General features: G+C 41.0%; 1 protein-coding gene across 1 annotated transcript in view; it reads right to left on the reverse strand.

The window, feature by feature from the left end:
• LOC307044614 (voltage-dependent N-type calcium channel subunit alpha-1B-like) overlaps positions 1–17,368 on the reverse strand; it is a 576,385-nt gene that overhangs the window by 141,510 nt on the left and 417,507 nt on the right. Inside the window, exons 27-28 of the mRNA XM_079689925.1 lie at positions 11,547–11,653; positions 533–629 (exon numbers count right to left, since the gene is read on the reverse strand). Coding sequence (XP_079546051.1) covers positions 533–629; positions 11,547–11,653 — 204 coding nt within the window. The remainder of the gene's footprint in view (positions 1–532; positions 630–11,546; positions 11,654–17,368) is intronic.

Here is a 17,368-nt window from a genome sequence, read left to right on the forward strand (position 1 = left end):
GTGAGTTGTTTGGCTTTCTTGTCCGCAGCAGCAGAAAGCATTTTCGAATGTGTGAAAGAATCAAAGTGGGTCGTCACCGTCGATTTTCTCTTATGCTCCAACACACAGTCGCACGGGGTGCAGAATTGTTTCCCCCCACTTTTTGCCCGGTCTTTAGTAGAAATGTTCGTTGGTAAATGAGATGGATTAGATTTTTTCATCTTGGTGTTTTCTCTGTTGTGTGAGCTCCACATGTTCACTCTGTACAGTGTTGTTTACACTGTATGTGCGAGCTGATGACGTCACGTCAAGACGATTTAACTTTTTTTTTGTTTTTTTCTCAACTTTGTGTGGAAAAATGCGGGGATTATGCGTCCTTTTGATAAATATGCGGCCTTTTAAAAATCTGCGCCATTTTGCTGATTATGCGGTAAATTCTGCGATCGCAGAATTGCGTTTTTCTGGAGGGTCTACAAAATGCCTTCTCTTTATCAAAGCCCTGCTAACCTGGTTAAAATATCAAAATAAACCAAAGTCAGCACTGCAGCAGAACCTTGAGTTTCGGCAGACGTTTGATGGTCTTGAGAGGCCTGAGCACTCGGAGAACTCTCAGTGACTTGATGGTGCTGATGTCTTTGCCTTTGGTCCCCCTGTGGAAGGAAAACACAGTTATACAAACAACAACTTTAACATTATGTGTACTTTTTATTTAGTTTGCAGTGACGGAATGACTAGCGTTTATTTCTAGACCGTTGTGTAAGAGAATAATTAAAAACCTGAATGAGACTGCTTGATGGTGTCTCCAAAACAAAACAAGAAATGAAAGATGAGGTTAAAATATATTACTATATTCACTTGAATGAATATTAGAGGAAAGAAATCTTAAAGACACGCTGTGCAGTATGTGTGATTTGTTGTATGCTTTCCTGGTTTAAATGAACAAGTAAGTATGAACAAGTAAGTATGAAATCTCATGCAATTCATCATTTGAAGTTCCACTACAGTTAGTGTTTTCTTTCTCATGAGCTGTCATGTTACCATTTCTCCAACTATCTGTCTAATATTTATTTTATTTTTACTAAGATATTCTAACACTAAGGCTTTATGTCAATCCTGTCAAAGTCCCTACAATACTAAAAGTGTATTTGTCCTTGTAAACCTATAATTTCAATAAGCTTGTTACCAGGAGTGATCCTACATGTAGAAACAGTTTTCCTGCCAACAGTTGCTTCTTTAACGTCACATTTCTGTGTTTTATGTTTAAGTTTGCGCTCCTTTTATTGGTTTGAGCGGGCTGGGCCCAGATGCTAAATCAATCTGAAATATCTCCTTTGACTCCATCAGATTTCAGCATTATTTAAATCAATGTCTGATTTGGGAGTAAACACTATTGAATATGATCAAACCACAGAGCCAAGGAAACGGGTTAGAGTGACTTTTCTCTGAGTTAACACTTTTTTTGTCATGGATAGACAGAAATATCCTGTGTGGTGTCGTAGTATTTGAAAAAACCCTTTCCAATTTCCAGAAAAAAAGAAAGGAAACATTTATGTTAGTTTGAAGCCTGCCCTCCCCCACCAGGAATACACTCAAGAACTCTGTTGTTACCTTGTCTACAGAGAAGATGGGAAAGATTGGAAAAGTTAGATATGGAGCAGAACTCTATGTATGTTTTTATTGTTTTAAATCAGGTTATTTATACTTTACCACAGTACTTTCATTTGACCACACCATAAGATTTAGTGTATTTACACCCTATCTGTTATGTCTCGTAAAATCTGTTAAGTTAATGTTTTTAGTTCAGTCTTGCATCCTGTTTTATTTTGTAGTAACCTTTCCTTCCTGTTGCAGATTACCTCACTTCCTCCCTTTGATTGTCAACTCCGCCATAATTGTCTGCACCTGTTCCCCCTTAGCCTGCCTATATATAGATTCTGTCTCCTTTGTCTTGTTGCTAGTTCATTTAGTCCCATGTGCCAGACTGCCAGCGTGAAGTCCATGTTTTTTCTGCCAAGAGCTAAGAAGCGAGTTTTGGAATTTACTTTATCCTTTGCATTTTTGATACTATGTTAACCTTTTCCTCATAAGAGTGTTTTTTTTACCTTAACCTGTTACCTCTACGGAGAGCTCACAGTGACACTTTTTTCAGTAAATACTTTCTTTTGTACTTTGTTTGTCGAGTCGTGCTTTTGGGTTCATACTGGTTTGCCTAGCCGTGAAAGTACGAACTGGCCAGTAAAATGGACCCAGCCGACTCAGAACAGCTGCAAGCTGCCCTTCGCTTTCAGGGGAGACGTTTGAACGAACAAGAGGAGCAGATGTCTGCCATTCAACAGGGAGTTAAGGATCTTGTTGGAAACCAAAAGGGTTTTGAGTTCTCCGTAACCACACAAGTTAATCACCTGGCCGAGCAGATCCACATAGTGGGACAGTACCCTCACCCCAGCCTCCAGTGGCCTCTGGAGTGTCCCCAGCTTATCCTGTAGCCCTGTTTGCCTCTTCAATCCGTCTGGCCCCTCCAGAGAAGTTTTCCGGGGAATCTGATGGCTGTCGTCCCTTCATGGTGCAATGTGACCTACACTTTCAACACCAGCCTGCGGCGTTCCCCACGGAACGGTCTAAGGTTGCTTTTCTGGTCCCTCACCTTACTGGACGGGCGGCAGCATGGGCAACGGTCGAGTGGTCAAGGGACTCGCAAGTCTGTGGTTCTTTTCAGATGTTTACTGACTGTTTGCTTCGGCTCGTGTACTAACCAGAGTTAGGAAAAGGGACCACATTACTCCTGTTCTGGCTGCCTTACACTGGCTCCCTATAGAACACAGGATAGAATTTAAAATTCTTCTTCTCGCCTACAAAGCCCTTAATGGGCAGGGGCCATCTTACCTTAAAGAACTCATTATACCCTACTGTCCTATTAGGGCATTGCGTTCCAAGAATGCAGGGTTGTTGGTTGTTCCTAGAGTCTCTAAAAGTACAATGGGAGCCAGAGCCTTTTCTTATCAAGCTCCACATTTGTCGAATCAGCTTCCAGTTTGAGTACGCTGAAGACCTTCCTTTTTGATAAAGCTTATAGTGATAAAATGAAATAATCTAATAAGAGTGCATTGACGTAGATACGTTGTGCCTCTTCACCTATACATTTTAGTTCTTACTCTTTCACTTAAATCCTAAAAACTTAGATCTTATATAACTTTATCCAAACCTTTCCCCTCTATGACCTCTCAAGGTTTATTAGAGGGTAACAGGTTGCAGAGAACGCCTAGCCCGGCCGGGGAGTGTGGAACGTAGTCACTGACCTACTCCTACCTCTGACAAACTCAGGTTCCAATGGGGACCTTTTTCCCTGTGTGTGCCTCTCCACCTCTGTTTCCTACTTCTTACTTGCTACCCTTTTCCCTCAACCTATCCTAAGGGAGTGCATGTATGTAGACACGTTAGTTTAGCTGCTATAGGCTTGGACTGTTGGGGGGGGCACCTTACTCCGTCTTTCTGGCTGTTTGTACCTGTGTACTCTCATGTTCTGATCAACCCAGTTTCCCCCAAATCTCTTTTTTGTGTCCATATATACGCCGGGATCCTGAGTCGAGGCTAATCCTGTTGCTGTGGTCGTGTGTCCTGGATCCTCTATCCTGAGCACTGGATCTGGGTCCTGGACTTCGAGTCGTGGCTGAACATGTCTCTGTGGTCCTGCCAGACTCTCACCATGCTACTTCCCTTATGGCTCCCACATGATTGATGACATCCTCGTGGATTCATATTCTTATTATTGACACATGCATTTCCAAATATTTGGACTACCTATGTTGTAAATGTATTATCTTTTTGATTTACACACGGCATCTATTGCACGTCTGTCCGTCCTGGGAGAGGGATCCCTCCTCTGTTGCTCTCCCTGAGGTTTCTCCCATTTTCCCCTTTAAACTGTGGGGTTTTCTCTGGAAGTTTTTCCTTGTACGATGTGAGGGTATAAGGACAGAGAGGGTGTCGTATTGTCATACTGATATTCTGTACACACTGTGAAGTCCACTGAGACAAATGTAACATTTGTGATATTGGGCTATATAAATAAACATTGATTGATTGATTTAAGAAGGATTTTTGACCACACTTCTCCTGGCAGAGAGGCAGCCCGAGTTCTATCCAAGCTTAAACAAGGTAATCACACTGTTGCAGACTATGCCATTGAATTCCGCTAATCGCCTTACTGAGAGAAGAAAGGAGAAACTTGGAGCTGTTTCCGCCAACGTCTACCACGGAGGGCACTCCACCTCGCCTCCCTCATCTGAGAGATTCTTCCCTCGTCAAGCCCCACCGTCATCACAGAGGACTGCACCCCCCAGCTCATCGGAGGAACCCATGCAGCTGGTACATGCAAAGCTGTCAGCTGAGGAGCGGCGTCGCCGTCTTCTAGAGGGGCTGTGTTTCTACTGCGGATAACGAGGTCACATGCTACCAGCCTGTCCACTAAAAGGGCAGGCTCACCAGGGAAGAGGATGGCGCTGGTGAGCCAACTCTCTGCCTCTGGTTTCCCTTCTCGCGTCCTGACCAGGGCCTAGGTACATTTAGCTACTATAACATTAACTCAAGGGGTATTAATAGATTCAAGGGCAGATGAGAGTCTGATGGACTGGGGGTTAGCTAATGAGTTAAAAGTCAAGACCGAACTGTTGACCCAGCCTCTACAGGCCAGCGCCTTGGACGGCAGATTGCTTTTCAAGATAACTCATAAGACTGAACCCTTAGAAATTGTCATCGATAATCATAGGGAACTCCTATCCTTTCACTTGTTTAACTCAGCTCAACACCCCGTCATATTGGGTTTTCCCTGGTTGAGGAAACACAATCCAAACATTGATTGGCGTTCTGGTAAGATTAAAGGGTGGGGGGAGGAATGCTCTACTGATTGTCTCAGACAGGGGGAAAAGATAGCTGTTGGAGTGGCTTCTTGGAATTGTGTAAGGTCTGCATCGCCAGACATTGACCAGGGTTCCCTCTGCCCACGCCCTGGTGAGGCGTTGTCGCCACATCTGGAGTGCCGCTCGCAAAATACTTATGAGAGACTCTGAGTGAATGAAAAAGGCAGCAGATCAGAGGCGGCGACCAGCTCCCGTGTACAAGCCTGGCCAGAAGGTCTGGCTCTCGACGAAGGATCTTCCTCTTCACGTCGTCTCCCGAAAACTTGCACCTAGGTTTGTAGGTCCGTATCCTGTGACAAAGGTTATTAATCCTGTGTCTTTCCGTTTGCGTCTTCCCAGGTCCCTGAGAGTCCACCCAACTTTTCATGTGGGAAGACTGAAACCAGTGAAAGAAAGTGTATTGGTCCCAGCAGCCAAACCCCCACCACCCCCCCGACTGATCGAGGGCGGCCCGGTTTATGCAGTCAAGCGTCTGTTGGCGGTACGCAAGAGAGGAAGAGGAAGACAATTCCTCGTTGAATGGGAGGGTTATGGGCTTGAAGAATGCTCATGGGTTCCATCAAGTTTTGTTGTGGGTCAGGATCTTTTTGACGATTTCTACCGACGCCATCCACAAGTGCCTGGGCCGTCAGGAGCCGTCCCTAGAAGGGGGGGTACTTCTATGTCTCGTAAAATCTGTTAAGTTAATGTTTTTAGTTCAGTCTTGTATCCTGTTTTATTTTGTAGTAACCTTTCCTTCTTGTTGCAGATTACCTCACTTCCTCCCTTTGTGTGTTTTCCCTCCACTGTGATTATCGACTGTTCCCCCTTAGCCTGCCTATATATATAGATTCTGTCTCCCTTGTCTTATTGCCAGTTCGTTGCCAGCGTGAAGTCCATGTTTTTTCTGCTAAGAGCTAAGAACTGAGTTTTGGAATTTATTTTATCCTTTGCATTTTTGATACTATGTTAACCTTTTCCTCGTAAGAGTGTTTTTTGTTACCTTAACCTGTTGCCTCTACGGAGAGCTCACAGTGCCACTTTTTTCAGTAAATACTTTCTTTTGTACTTTGTTTGTCAAGTCGTGCTTTTGGGTTCATACTGGTTTGCCTAGCCGTGACACTATCAACATGACGATAAAATTGAGTTTGAGCTTCTTCCTCACTGAGAACTTTTTCTTTAACCAAAATGAAATATTTCTTTGTTCAGATTGCATTGGCAGCATGCAGTTAGTCTTCCAGCTGCACCTGGAGGATCCGTAGGTATTCCCAAGCCAGATTAAATATACAGGACTGTCTCAGAAAATTAGAATATTGTGATAAAGTTCTTTATTTTCTGTAATGCAATTAAAAAAACAAGAATGTCATACATTCTGGATTCATTACAAATCAACTGAAATATTGCAAGCCTTTTATTATTTTAATATTGCTGATTATGGCATACAGCTTAAGAAAACTCAAAAATCCTATCTCAAAAAATTAGAATAGTTCCTCAGACCAAGTAAAAAAAAAAAGATTTATAACAGCAAAACACAATCAAACATTTGAAAATGTCCATTAATGCACTCAGTACTTGGTTGGGAATCCTTTTGCACGGATTACTGCATCAATGCGGCGTGGCATGGAGGCAATCAGCCTGTGGCATTGCTGAGGTGTTATGGATGCCCAGGATGCTTCAATAGCGGCCTTTAGCTCATTAGCATTGTTGGGTCTGGTGTCTTTCAGCTTCTTCTTCACAATACCCCACATATTCTCTATGGGGTTCAGGTCAGGGGAATTTGCAGGCCAATCGAGGACAGTAATGCCATGGTCAGTACACCAGTTACTGGTGGTTTTGGCACTGTGGGCAGGTGCCAGATCATGCTGGAAAATGAATTCCTCATCTCCATAGAGCTTTTCAGCAGACGGAAGCATGTAGTGCTCTAAAATCTCTTGGTACACAGCTGCATTTACTCTGGGCTTGATGAAACACAGTGGACCAACACCAGCAGCTGACATGGCTCCCCAAACCATCGCTGACTGTGGGAACTTCACACTGGATTTCAAGCAACTTGGATTTTGCTCCTCTCCAGCCTTTCTCCAGACTCTGGCGCCTTGACTTCCAAATGAAATACAAAACTTGCTTTCGTCTGAAAAGAGGACTTTGGACCACTGTGCAACTGTCCAGTGCTTCTTTTCCTTAGCCCAAGTCAGACGCCTCTTCCGTTGTCTTGAGTTCAGAAGTGGCTTGACCATGGGAATACGGCTATTGTAGCCCATTTCCCGGACACGTCTGTGAACAGTGACTTTTGATACCTGGACTCCAGCTTCAGTCCACTGTCTTTGAAGCTCCCCCAAATTCTGGAAGCGACTCTTCTTCACAATGCTGTTAAGGCTGCGGTCATCTCTCTTGGTTGTGCAGCGTTTCCTGCCACATTTCCCCCTTCCAACAGACTTTTTGTGGATGTGCTTTGAAACTGCACTCTGTGAACAGCTTGCTCTTTGAGAAATTTCTTTTTGTGTCTTACCCTCCTGATGGAGGGTGTCAATGACGGTCCTCTGGACAGCAGTCAGATCAGCAGTCTTCCCCATACTTGTGATTTAGTTTACTGAACCAAGCTGAGTGTTTTTCAAGGCTCAGGAAACCCTTGCAGGTGTTTCAAGTTAATTAGACGATTCAAGTGATTCGTTGAACACCCTACTAGTATACTTTTTCATGATATTCTAATATTTAGAGATAGGATATTTGAGTTTTCTTAAGCTGTATGCCATAATCAGCAATATTAAAATAATAAAAGGCTTGCAATATTTCAGTTGATTTGTAATGAATCCAGAATGTATGACATTTTTGTTTTTTTAATTGCATTACAGAAAATAAAGAACTTTATCACAATATTCTAATTTTCTGAGACAGTCCTGTATTATCCTTCTTGCATGGTATAAATCTAACCTAGGGTCTCCAACCAGTTGGACGTGACTGAAACATATCACATCCATATCCTCTAACATGCTTGAAGTACCTCAACTCTTCCTTACACATAAAGGCCCTGACACACCAAGCAGTCACCAGAGAACTCGCCGACGCCGACTGTTTCGTCGCCGTGTTCTCCTGCGTTTTGGCCATGTGTCGCACTGGAACACACCGCAAAGACTTCAGCCGAGCACGTATAAACTGCACATGCATGAGTGGTAATAACTCTCCTAACCAGCAGGCGGCGGTAGTGTGTATTCGTCATTCAAAAGAGGCAACAACCGGAAGACAGAGAAGAAGAACAGACTGCGTGATCTAAACAAACAACAAATAGCGTGTGCGTTCCATTTTCACTCTTGTCCATCGAAAACATGTTTTGTGCGGTACTGGAACTATCAGCCATTGGAGTGTTGCTTGTGGAAGACATTCTCAAGCAACCGTTTTGCTTCTCATGCACTGATTCGCTAGCTGAACAGCCAATCAGAGTGATTTCTTTGTCCGACTGCCTGTGGCCGACGGACGGCCGATTTAACATGTTGAATAGTGGTGGGGGTAGTGGAGTGCAGAGCTTCGTGACCACAGAGCGTGTGAACGTTGTGATCAGCTGTTTTAGCGCAGTGCTGCTGTACAGACCGACCTTAACAGCAGCCCTGTCTGTGCACACGGACACCGACTCTGTCGTCCGGTGATCTAACCGCCTTCTGGAAAAGCTTCACAAGTACGTCGGTACGCAAATGCGCTTAGTGACAAGTGACGGTACGCATTTCAGATTGTTGCCGCGCATGCATACCTGCTTACCACTTATGTGCACCCCTGTTCATAACATAACATGACCCTCTCTGTGTGGCTGTGATGCTTCATTATCAGTCAGTGTGGCAGCAGTTGCAGTACTGAAGGCTAGTCACACTCTTAAACAACAGGTTACACTTCCTCTTAGGCGTTTCTCAGTTAACAATTATAACACAAAAATACATTGATGGATTCAAGGAAAAGGGTAAGGAATGGGTACAGGATGGGTGTGGGGTGGGGCGTGTCAGGGTGGAAAGGGAGGTTCCCCACCTGGTAACACCTTGTTGCGATCTACTTGGGGGAAAACAGTGGTAAAACAAGGTACAGCACATTTATGGATGTTTCACACACACAAACAGAATAAAGCATATGTTTGCATCAAATGACAACATCATACATACTGATAAAAACATCCAATTTTAAATGTTTAAGTTGCTAGCAGACAACTGAGTGGATAAATCTGAGTCCAAAAAATAACATTCCAACACAAATCAAAGCTGTGATTATGGAACTTCTGTTCTCTTATCTGCATGCTGATACAACGTCCGTAAACAAAGCCTAAATAATTTATATTAAAAAGTATTTTAAAACAAAATCTAAATGTGATCCTTGAACGCCTGGTTATAACTAGCATCTGAAGTTGATAATAATAAGTAGCAGTAGTACCAGCAGCAAATGTGATTCCAGTGAGAGGATGATTTACAGATTGGGTTCTGATGTGATGTTATTCTCTGTCCCTCACACAGGCAGGGGGACAAATAGACTGCATGAAGAGTGAGCTGCAGGGATATGCATGATGAGTGATTGACAGCTGTCTATCAAATACTGTCAAAACAGCCTGTGAGAATAATTTGAGTTTGATTTAACCTGCTGGAGATGTGTGACTTAATGTATTAAAACATAATAGCTACGGAGATCCAGTGTTCAATATGAATCCCAAAAATAGTGTTAATACATAATTATTAATACAACTAAAATAAGAACCATTCAATACATTTGTCTGAGTAGTTTAAAACACTATAGGCCTGTGAACACGAAATTATATTTCATCCTGCATAATATCACAATCTGAAAGATAACGGCAGGTCAATTTCATCAATTAAGAATGCACTTATCATAACAAGTTTGTTTTATGATTGGTTGAATTTCCCCCTCCCCCCTTTTAGTTAGTTACTGTTGTCGTCCCTGTTAAACTCACCTAGTACTTTTCAAATGTTTTATCTGTAAAATTCCCCAAATTACTGTTGGATATGCTCACTCTTGACCTTTAAAGAAGATTTCTAAGTTCATTAAAAAGTTTTAGGGGACACAAAAAAAAAAGATTCAGCATCCTCAATATGACTTAAAGAAAACAGGAAATTGGCCAATAATTTGTTTAGCTATTGTCTGCATATGCTAATGAATGTTTATTGATATAAATTGCCCAGTATTGCATGTAAATGGAAATGATGTGACAGTATGGTCCTCATACATGTACTTCTGTTGATGTAATGTGCATGCTTGGATCACAGAGACGTTCCCTGAGGATACTCATGCAGCTGCTTGTGTGAGCTCATGGTGGAGAAGCTGAGATTGATGGTATCATTACATTCTGTGCAGAGCTGTGGCAAGGCAAGTGCTGATGAATACACCTCCATCGGAGGGAGACAGTGATGATGCCCCTCTTTAGCAGAGGACCACAGAGGGTCACAACAGTGAGATCTCATGGTGACAGGATGGGAGTGTGTCTCACACACAACACTGCAAAAACACCCAGCAATTTCACTTCATATACTGAATGTCTTACACTCTGTTTGGGCAAGAATACAACTTCACAGCTGATAGTGATGCATCTGGAAGCTAAAGCTGACTTTGCTCTTTGGCTCCATCTACAATCACACTTTAGCACTCATAACATTGAAAGAAACCCAGCGTTAGTGGGAGGACTTTCTACTGACAGAATCCTGGACCAGCATTAAATGCAGCTGTGTGTGTTGTGTTCTGAAAAAACATGGCATGGTTCAATTCAGGGAATGCTGGAAATCCCAGAAGAACAAGTCTCAATTCCTAGTTCCTATTAACAGGAACATATTCTGAAATTATATTTTGACTACATAAAGCATTTTGTCAAATATAACTTGAGGAAGATTAGAAAGATTGGTTTACTAAATAAGTTACCTCAATAAAATCAATATCACTAAAAATATGTTTAAGAATTTTCCATGAAAAATGTCCAAGAGTAAGACGGAATATGGGAGGAAATTACTTGTTTTGGCAATGTGATTGTGTGTATGTATGTTTCTCTCACATACATACACACATATAATGACAAATACAGGCACGATGAGAGAGGTAGAGGAGGCATTACCCCATGAAGCTCCTTCAAAACGACAGTGTGCAGAAACAGGGAGAGGATCGATTGTATTTGTTTGTATGATTATTTTTTTGTGTTTATTAGATGTATACTAAGATAGAAAGCTTACAGTATGTATAATAGTATTTTAATCCCTACAATAATGTCCAAGCATACAAACATCCTTGAACAAAGATTCTCGTCTGTTTTATACACATTTAAAATGGCATGACATGATATTGTAAAATTATAGAATAAAGATATTTAACAATAATGTTAATATAATGGTTGAAATAACAGTTTCAGGTATAGGAATTACCGACACAGCTCTACACTTTGATCCTTGTGTGTACACATCACTACATTAACATTTGCATAATGCTGAGTCATACAACCTGGGAAGAGGCCCAAATAAAGTTTGGGTTCACTGAGAACTGGATCCACTAAGTGGAAGTTACAGAGCCCTCTTAGAGCATGTTTTTCATTTCTAAATGAAGTTTAGTAATATATAGTAAGTCTGGTCTAGCAGATATCAACATTAACTATTTAAAAAATGTACACATTTAACTTTAGAGCAAAAAGGTACGAGATATTGAACTTACGAAAATGCAAAAGCCACCAGCGCCCCACTGACCACTATGAAGTCCAAAATGTTCCACAGGTCCCTGAAGTAGGCTCCAGGATGAAGCAACAGGCCAAGGTCCACCATCTAAAGCAAACATAAGTTATATGTATAAATAATGTATGTATATAACATTTTAAAGGTTAATGACATACTTTCAGTGAATAATGAGGAATAAGCAACTTCAGTCAGATACTCAGTCATCACAATTTCACTTAAAGGGCAGTTAAAGATGAGACAAGATAAGAGGAACTTTATTCATCCCAATTCAGGAAATGTGTTCGTCACAGCAACACATTCTCACTCCCAACTCGGCCTATGTTGAAGTTATGTCAGGGTCCCTGCTGTCACTTTCCAACGCGAGGAGGGCCCTTTAGCGTCAAGTTTCAACTATCAGGGAGTCCCATTGACTTGCATAGAGCTCCCTGAACGTTGGTATTAGACGAGTTGGGATAATAAATGCTCTCAGCAGATCCATTCTCACAGCGTTTATCAACCTTTTTCTAACTCAATATCAAGCCACACTTATTGTGTTTACTTCTTTATTTTAATTGAATAATGTCTGACTTTTGTTGCCGTCAGAATAGGGGCTCAGAAAACTGAAATCTGTATTGTTTCATCGTTTTTTCCTTCTAAGTTTGTATTATTTTCTAAACCACTCACTGTTATTTACTCAACAATAAGACACAATTATCCTCGTGTTTATTAATATGATTGATTTTATAATGTCGGACTTTTGGAGTCCGTCAGGACCGAGGGTCAGATCAGCTCATAGTAGTTGCTTTAGAGAATTTTAAACCTGGAAGTAAGTATTCTCTCCGCTTTGCTTGAAAAACCCTGTGATTAGTCCTCAAGTTCTGTGATTGGATGTTTGAGTGGCAGTGCGCCGTGGGTTACGCCGAGCGTCAAACAGCACTTTAAAATTGGATGGAACCACGGCAGAATATCGAAAACTAGATTTGAATGAGTCCACCACCAAGTCCCGCCTCCCCTTTGATCGAGGTGTGAGATCTCAAGTAGGTGTGATATCCCAAGTAGGTGTGAGATCCGTCGATAGGAGGGGGGTGATGTGTATTCACAAGTGTGAAAAACTCCCACTGTTGCGCATTATGGTGTATAATAAAAAATAATACAAAATAATAAATAAAAATAAAATAAATAAATAATAAAAAATGCTGTTTCAATCACATTAGTATGCATACACACTGACAGGTGGGTCCGCCCCCAAGTGTGTGTGTGTGTGTGTGTGTGTGTGTGTGTGTGTGTGTGTGTGTGTGTGTGTGTGTGTGTGTGTGTGTGTGTGTGTGTGTGTGTGTGTGTGTGTGTGTGTGTGTGTGTGTGTGTGTGTGTGTGTGTGTGTGTGTTTGTGTGTGTGTGTGTGTGTGTGTGTGTGTGTGTGTGTGTGTGTCCTAACCCCTGCTGTGGACCGGGCTACATCAAATCTTATTTTAGCCCCTAAAGAAAAGCCCACCATAAACATAATAATTAAAAATAGTATTTATGTATGTTACCACTTTCCTTCTTCAACAGACAGCGGGGTGACTGTGTGAGCCTGGCCCTGCCCCCTCCTCCCCCCTTCCTGCCATCTTATCACTAGACAGAGGGGGGATGTAATTTAAAAACACCTACCTTACACTTCTATTTGTTCTCTCTAAAACACAGTGTCTGTAAAGGTGGGGGAGACTGTCTTCCTGCCATCTCTCTCTGTTTCTGCTGATGTGTAAAATATACAAAATAACGTTTTATATACTTACTCTCTTGTTAAAAGGTGATGACGTTTGTAGCGTAAGCCAGCCATCAGTGTTCTAGTTTTAAGGTTTTGCATACCTCAAAGTGTGTCTAAAAGTATCTTGGCAAGAGAAAAAAGCCAAAATCCGCCTAGGCCATTAAAAAGAAACCGAATTCCACGTTTTACAAATGAACAGACACAAATGCAGACTTGACTACTTGGCAGTTGATTAAAGCAGATTTGTCCTTTTTCATCTCTCAAAGGTTTGGGTCCTGTTCAACACTGGGTACAAAAATATATTCAATATACAGTTATTTGTACGTAAAGATTTTTTAAGTTGTAAGCACTTAGAAATATACATTTGATTGCATTTAAAGTGGCTGTAGACGACTTATGATAATGAAGTAGTTGATTGCACAAATTTGTTATGGATGTAGAATAAAGACAACATTCGCATTTAAATTGGCTCCCTATAAGACTCGCTTTCTCTATGAAATTATGTCTGGTTCTGAGTAGTGTTCTCCCTTTCACAATAAAAGCCCAAACACAATTCTTTCTGAATCACTGCAGGAAGAAATGTGCTAAAATGCAAATACAAATAGCTTACAGTAGCTCCCAATTAGTTGAACAATTGGAAAACCGCAAGGACTGTGGAAACACCTACTGGCAAAGGATTGTGGATGCAAATTATGCAAAGAGGAAGAAAAAACATTCTATCTAAAGCTATATAACACAATCTACGTATTGAAAGTATGAGTACAACAAAAACAGTATGCATGTTGATGCAAACGACGATGTTCAGTAAACGATCAATCAAAATCGAAGGATCCAATGTATTTTTAAATGGAGCAGAAATAGAACTAGTCTCCCAGTTCAAGTATCTTGAACAGGGAGTGTCATATTGGTCTCACACTTGACTTTTTAAGAAACATATCCAGAAAGTATCCAATACCATTAAATTCAACTTGCAACATTTTAAACAAATTAGACCTTTTCTTAACTGTCAATGCTGCAAAGTCATACCTCCACTGTATGATTCTATCCCACATTGAATACTGTTTTACAAACTGGTCGTTTGCTTGTGCCACACACCTGAAACCCATAAAACAGCTGTTCAAGAGAGCTATCCAGGTGTTTGACAGAAAGCCACAGTCATACCACCCCTGTACCATCCTTGACAATCACAATTTCTTGAGTTTTTGACCATTTTAAGTCTTTTAAAAGTATGTGTTTTTTTTAAATAATATTTATATGGGCTGGCCCCCCTCCCCTTGGGGGAATTCATCCACAGAAAACACACTGGACGCAGCACTAGGTCAGAAACCAGAGGAGACTGTGAAGTCCACCACAGACCAGAGAGGGACATTATACTGGTGAAAAAAACTCTCAATTCTACAGATGACTCCCCCCACTCAACGCAATATGTCCCACCCCACACAGCAAAGCATCTAAAACGAAGGACCCCCACTAAGACGACAGTTTGAAAACTAGCCATGGATCTGAGAAAAACCAAGTCTCCCCCCGCGAGTTGCAGCCAGGACCAAACACCTGGACTACCATCATCACCACCATTCTGGACACCCGAATCTTGCCGTACTACTGCTGCGTATTTTGCTCCTTGGGCCAAGACGTCTCTGTTTATGGACACAGTGAAATCAGTGTTGGTTGATATTGTGGATGGGGTGAAACATCGGTACAGAGAAGAAATATGCAACGGATGCCGAGTCAGTCACCCCGGCCAGAGGCAACACGATCGTCTGAATGACATGCCCGATTTTTTCTTCAGAAACAATTACAACACGTTAATGAAAAGACTCTGGCTCACCGACTTCATTACTGAGATCGACCAGACTCTTATTGATAAAGACATTTTCCCGGATGATTGGAGGATCCAAGGCGCTTCGGAGGCTTTCTGCACAATCTAAAAAATTGGAGACGCCTCAAGGAGAGACTTGAAAAGATCCATGCCGAGTTGGATGGAGAAGGAGAAGACTAATAACCTGCGGTTGGTTGAAGCCAGGGATTTTTTCTTTTTTGATACATTAATTTTTTCTTTAAAGTAAAACAAAAATGGGGAACTAATATGCAAAACGCTCGGTATATATTGATCAGAATGTAGTCAATACCCTTTTAATAAGTGTGGTGATGAGGATGATTGAAAACAGAGTGAATAGTGATCCCCGTGTAAACAGAATGGCTGAAGTTTGTAAACTAGAAGACATTTTGGATATTGTTCGTTCTGGCAGTACTATTCCTGGTCATTGGGAAACGATTGTAAACGAAACATTTAAAGTGTTCCTGGAATCTTCATTTTCCGAAACATTCTGTAACATTACCGAAGAAATGAAACAAACATCAAAAGTGTATCATGTGCTCTCATTGTATGCTCTGTTTGTAGATGTAATGCATCTTTGTGTCAAAAACAGCATACACATGAATATTTTGACTGAAGTGAAAAAACTCCATCATGATATTTCCAGTAATCTGGGGAATTCTAAGCTGGAGACGGTCCTGGGGATGTTACAATCAGTATAACTATTGATTTTGTGTGTGAACAAATTTAAATGTAAATAGGAAAAAAAAAAAAAAAAAAAAGAAATAGTGTTTTTTACATTTTAAAAACTGTAGTCTTCATTATGGCAAGGGGAGCGTGTCTGATACATGTGTATTACAGTCCTTCACATGCACTGTTGTCTTCATTATAACAAGGGGAGGGTAACAGGGAAGATGTATGATACATGTGTGTTGAAACGTGCGTATTATACCCCCACAGAAACACAGAAACACGGAAACACAGAAACACAGAAACACAGAAAACACTGAAACCACTGAAACACTGAAAAAACACAGAAACACTGAAACACCGACACACAGAAACACAGAGACACAGAACCACAGAAACATGGAAACACAGAAACACAAAAACACAAAAACACAAAAACACAGAAACACAGAAAACACAGAAACACAGAAATACAAAAAAAACACTGAAACACTGAAACACAGAAACACAAAAACACAGAAACACAGAGACACAGAAACACAGAAAACACTGAAACCACTGAAACACTGAAAAAACACAGAAACACTGAAACACCGACCCACAGAAACACCGAAACACAGAGACACAGAACCACAGAAACACAGAAACACAAACACACAGAAAAACAGAAAACACAAAAACACAGAAACACTGAAACACCGACACACAGAAAAACCGAAACACAGAGACACAGAACCAAAGAAACACTGAAACACAGAAACACAAAAACACAGAAAACACAGAAACAAAGAAACACAAAAACACTGAAACCACTGAAACACTGAAAAAACACAGAAAGACTGAAACACCGACCCACAGAAACACCGAAACACAGAGACACAGAACCACAGAAACACGGAAACACAGAAACACAAAAACACAGAAAAACAGAAAACACAAAAACACAGAAACACTGAAACACCGACATACAGAAAAACCGAAACACAGAGACACAGAACCACAGAAACACAGAAACACAGAAACACAAAAACACAAAAACACAAAAACACTGAAACACTGAAATACAGAAACACAAAAACAAAGAAACACAAAACACAGAAACACAAAAACACAAAAACACCGAAACACTGAAACACAGAAAACACAGACACACAAAAACACAAAAACACAGAAACACAGAAACACAGAAACACAGAAACACAAAAACACAGAAACACAGAAAACACAGAAACATACAAACACAGAAACATCGACTTTTTAAAATACTGGTGTGTTTATTCAAAAACCATACTAGCACAAAAGCCTGTTTTTGTTGTGTTTTCAGTGTTTTCGGTGTTTCTGTGTGTCGGTGTTTCAGTGTTTTTGTGTTTTTGTGTTTCTGTGTTTCAATGTTTTTGTGTTTTTGTGTTTCTGTGTTTCTGTGTTTTCTGTGTTTTTGTGTTTCTGTGTTTCTGTGGTTCTGTGTCTCTGTGTTTCTGTGTTTCTGTGTTTTTCAGTGTTTCTGTGTTTTTCAGTGTTTCTGTGTTGTTTCAGTGTTTCAGTGTTTTTCTGTGTTTTTGTGTTTCTGTGT

The sequence above is a fragment of the Notothenia rossii genome (genome assembly GCF_949606895.1).
Source record: "Notothenia rossii genome assembly, chromosome: 6".
Taxonomy (NCBI): Eukaryota; Metazoa; Chordata; class Actinopteri; order Perciformes; family Nototheniidae; genus Notothenia; species Notothenia rossii.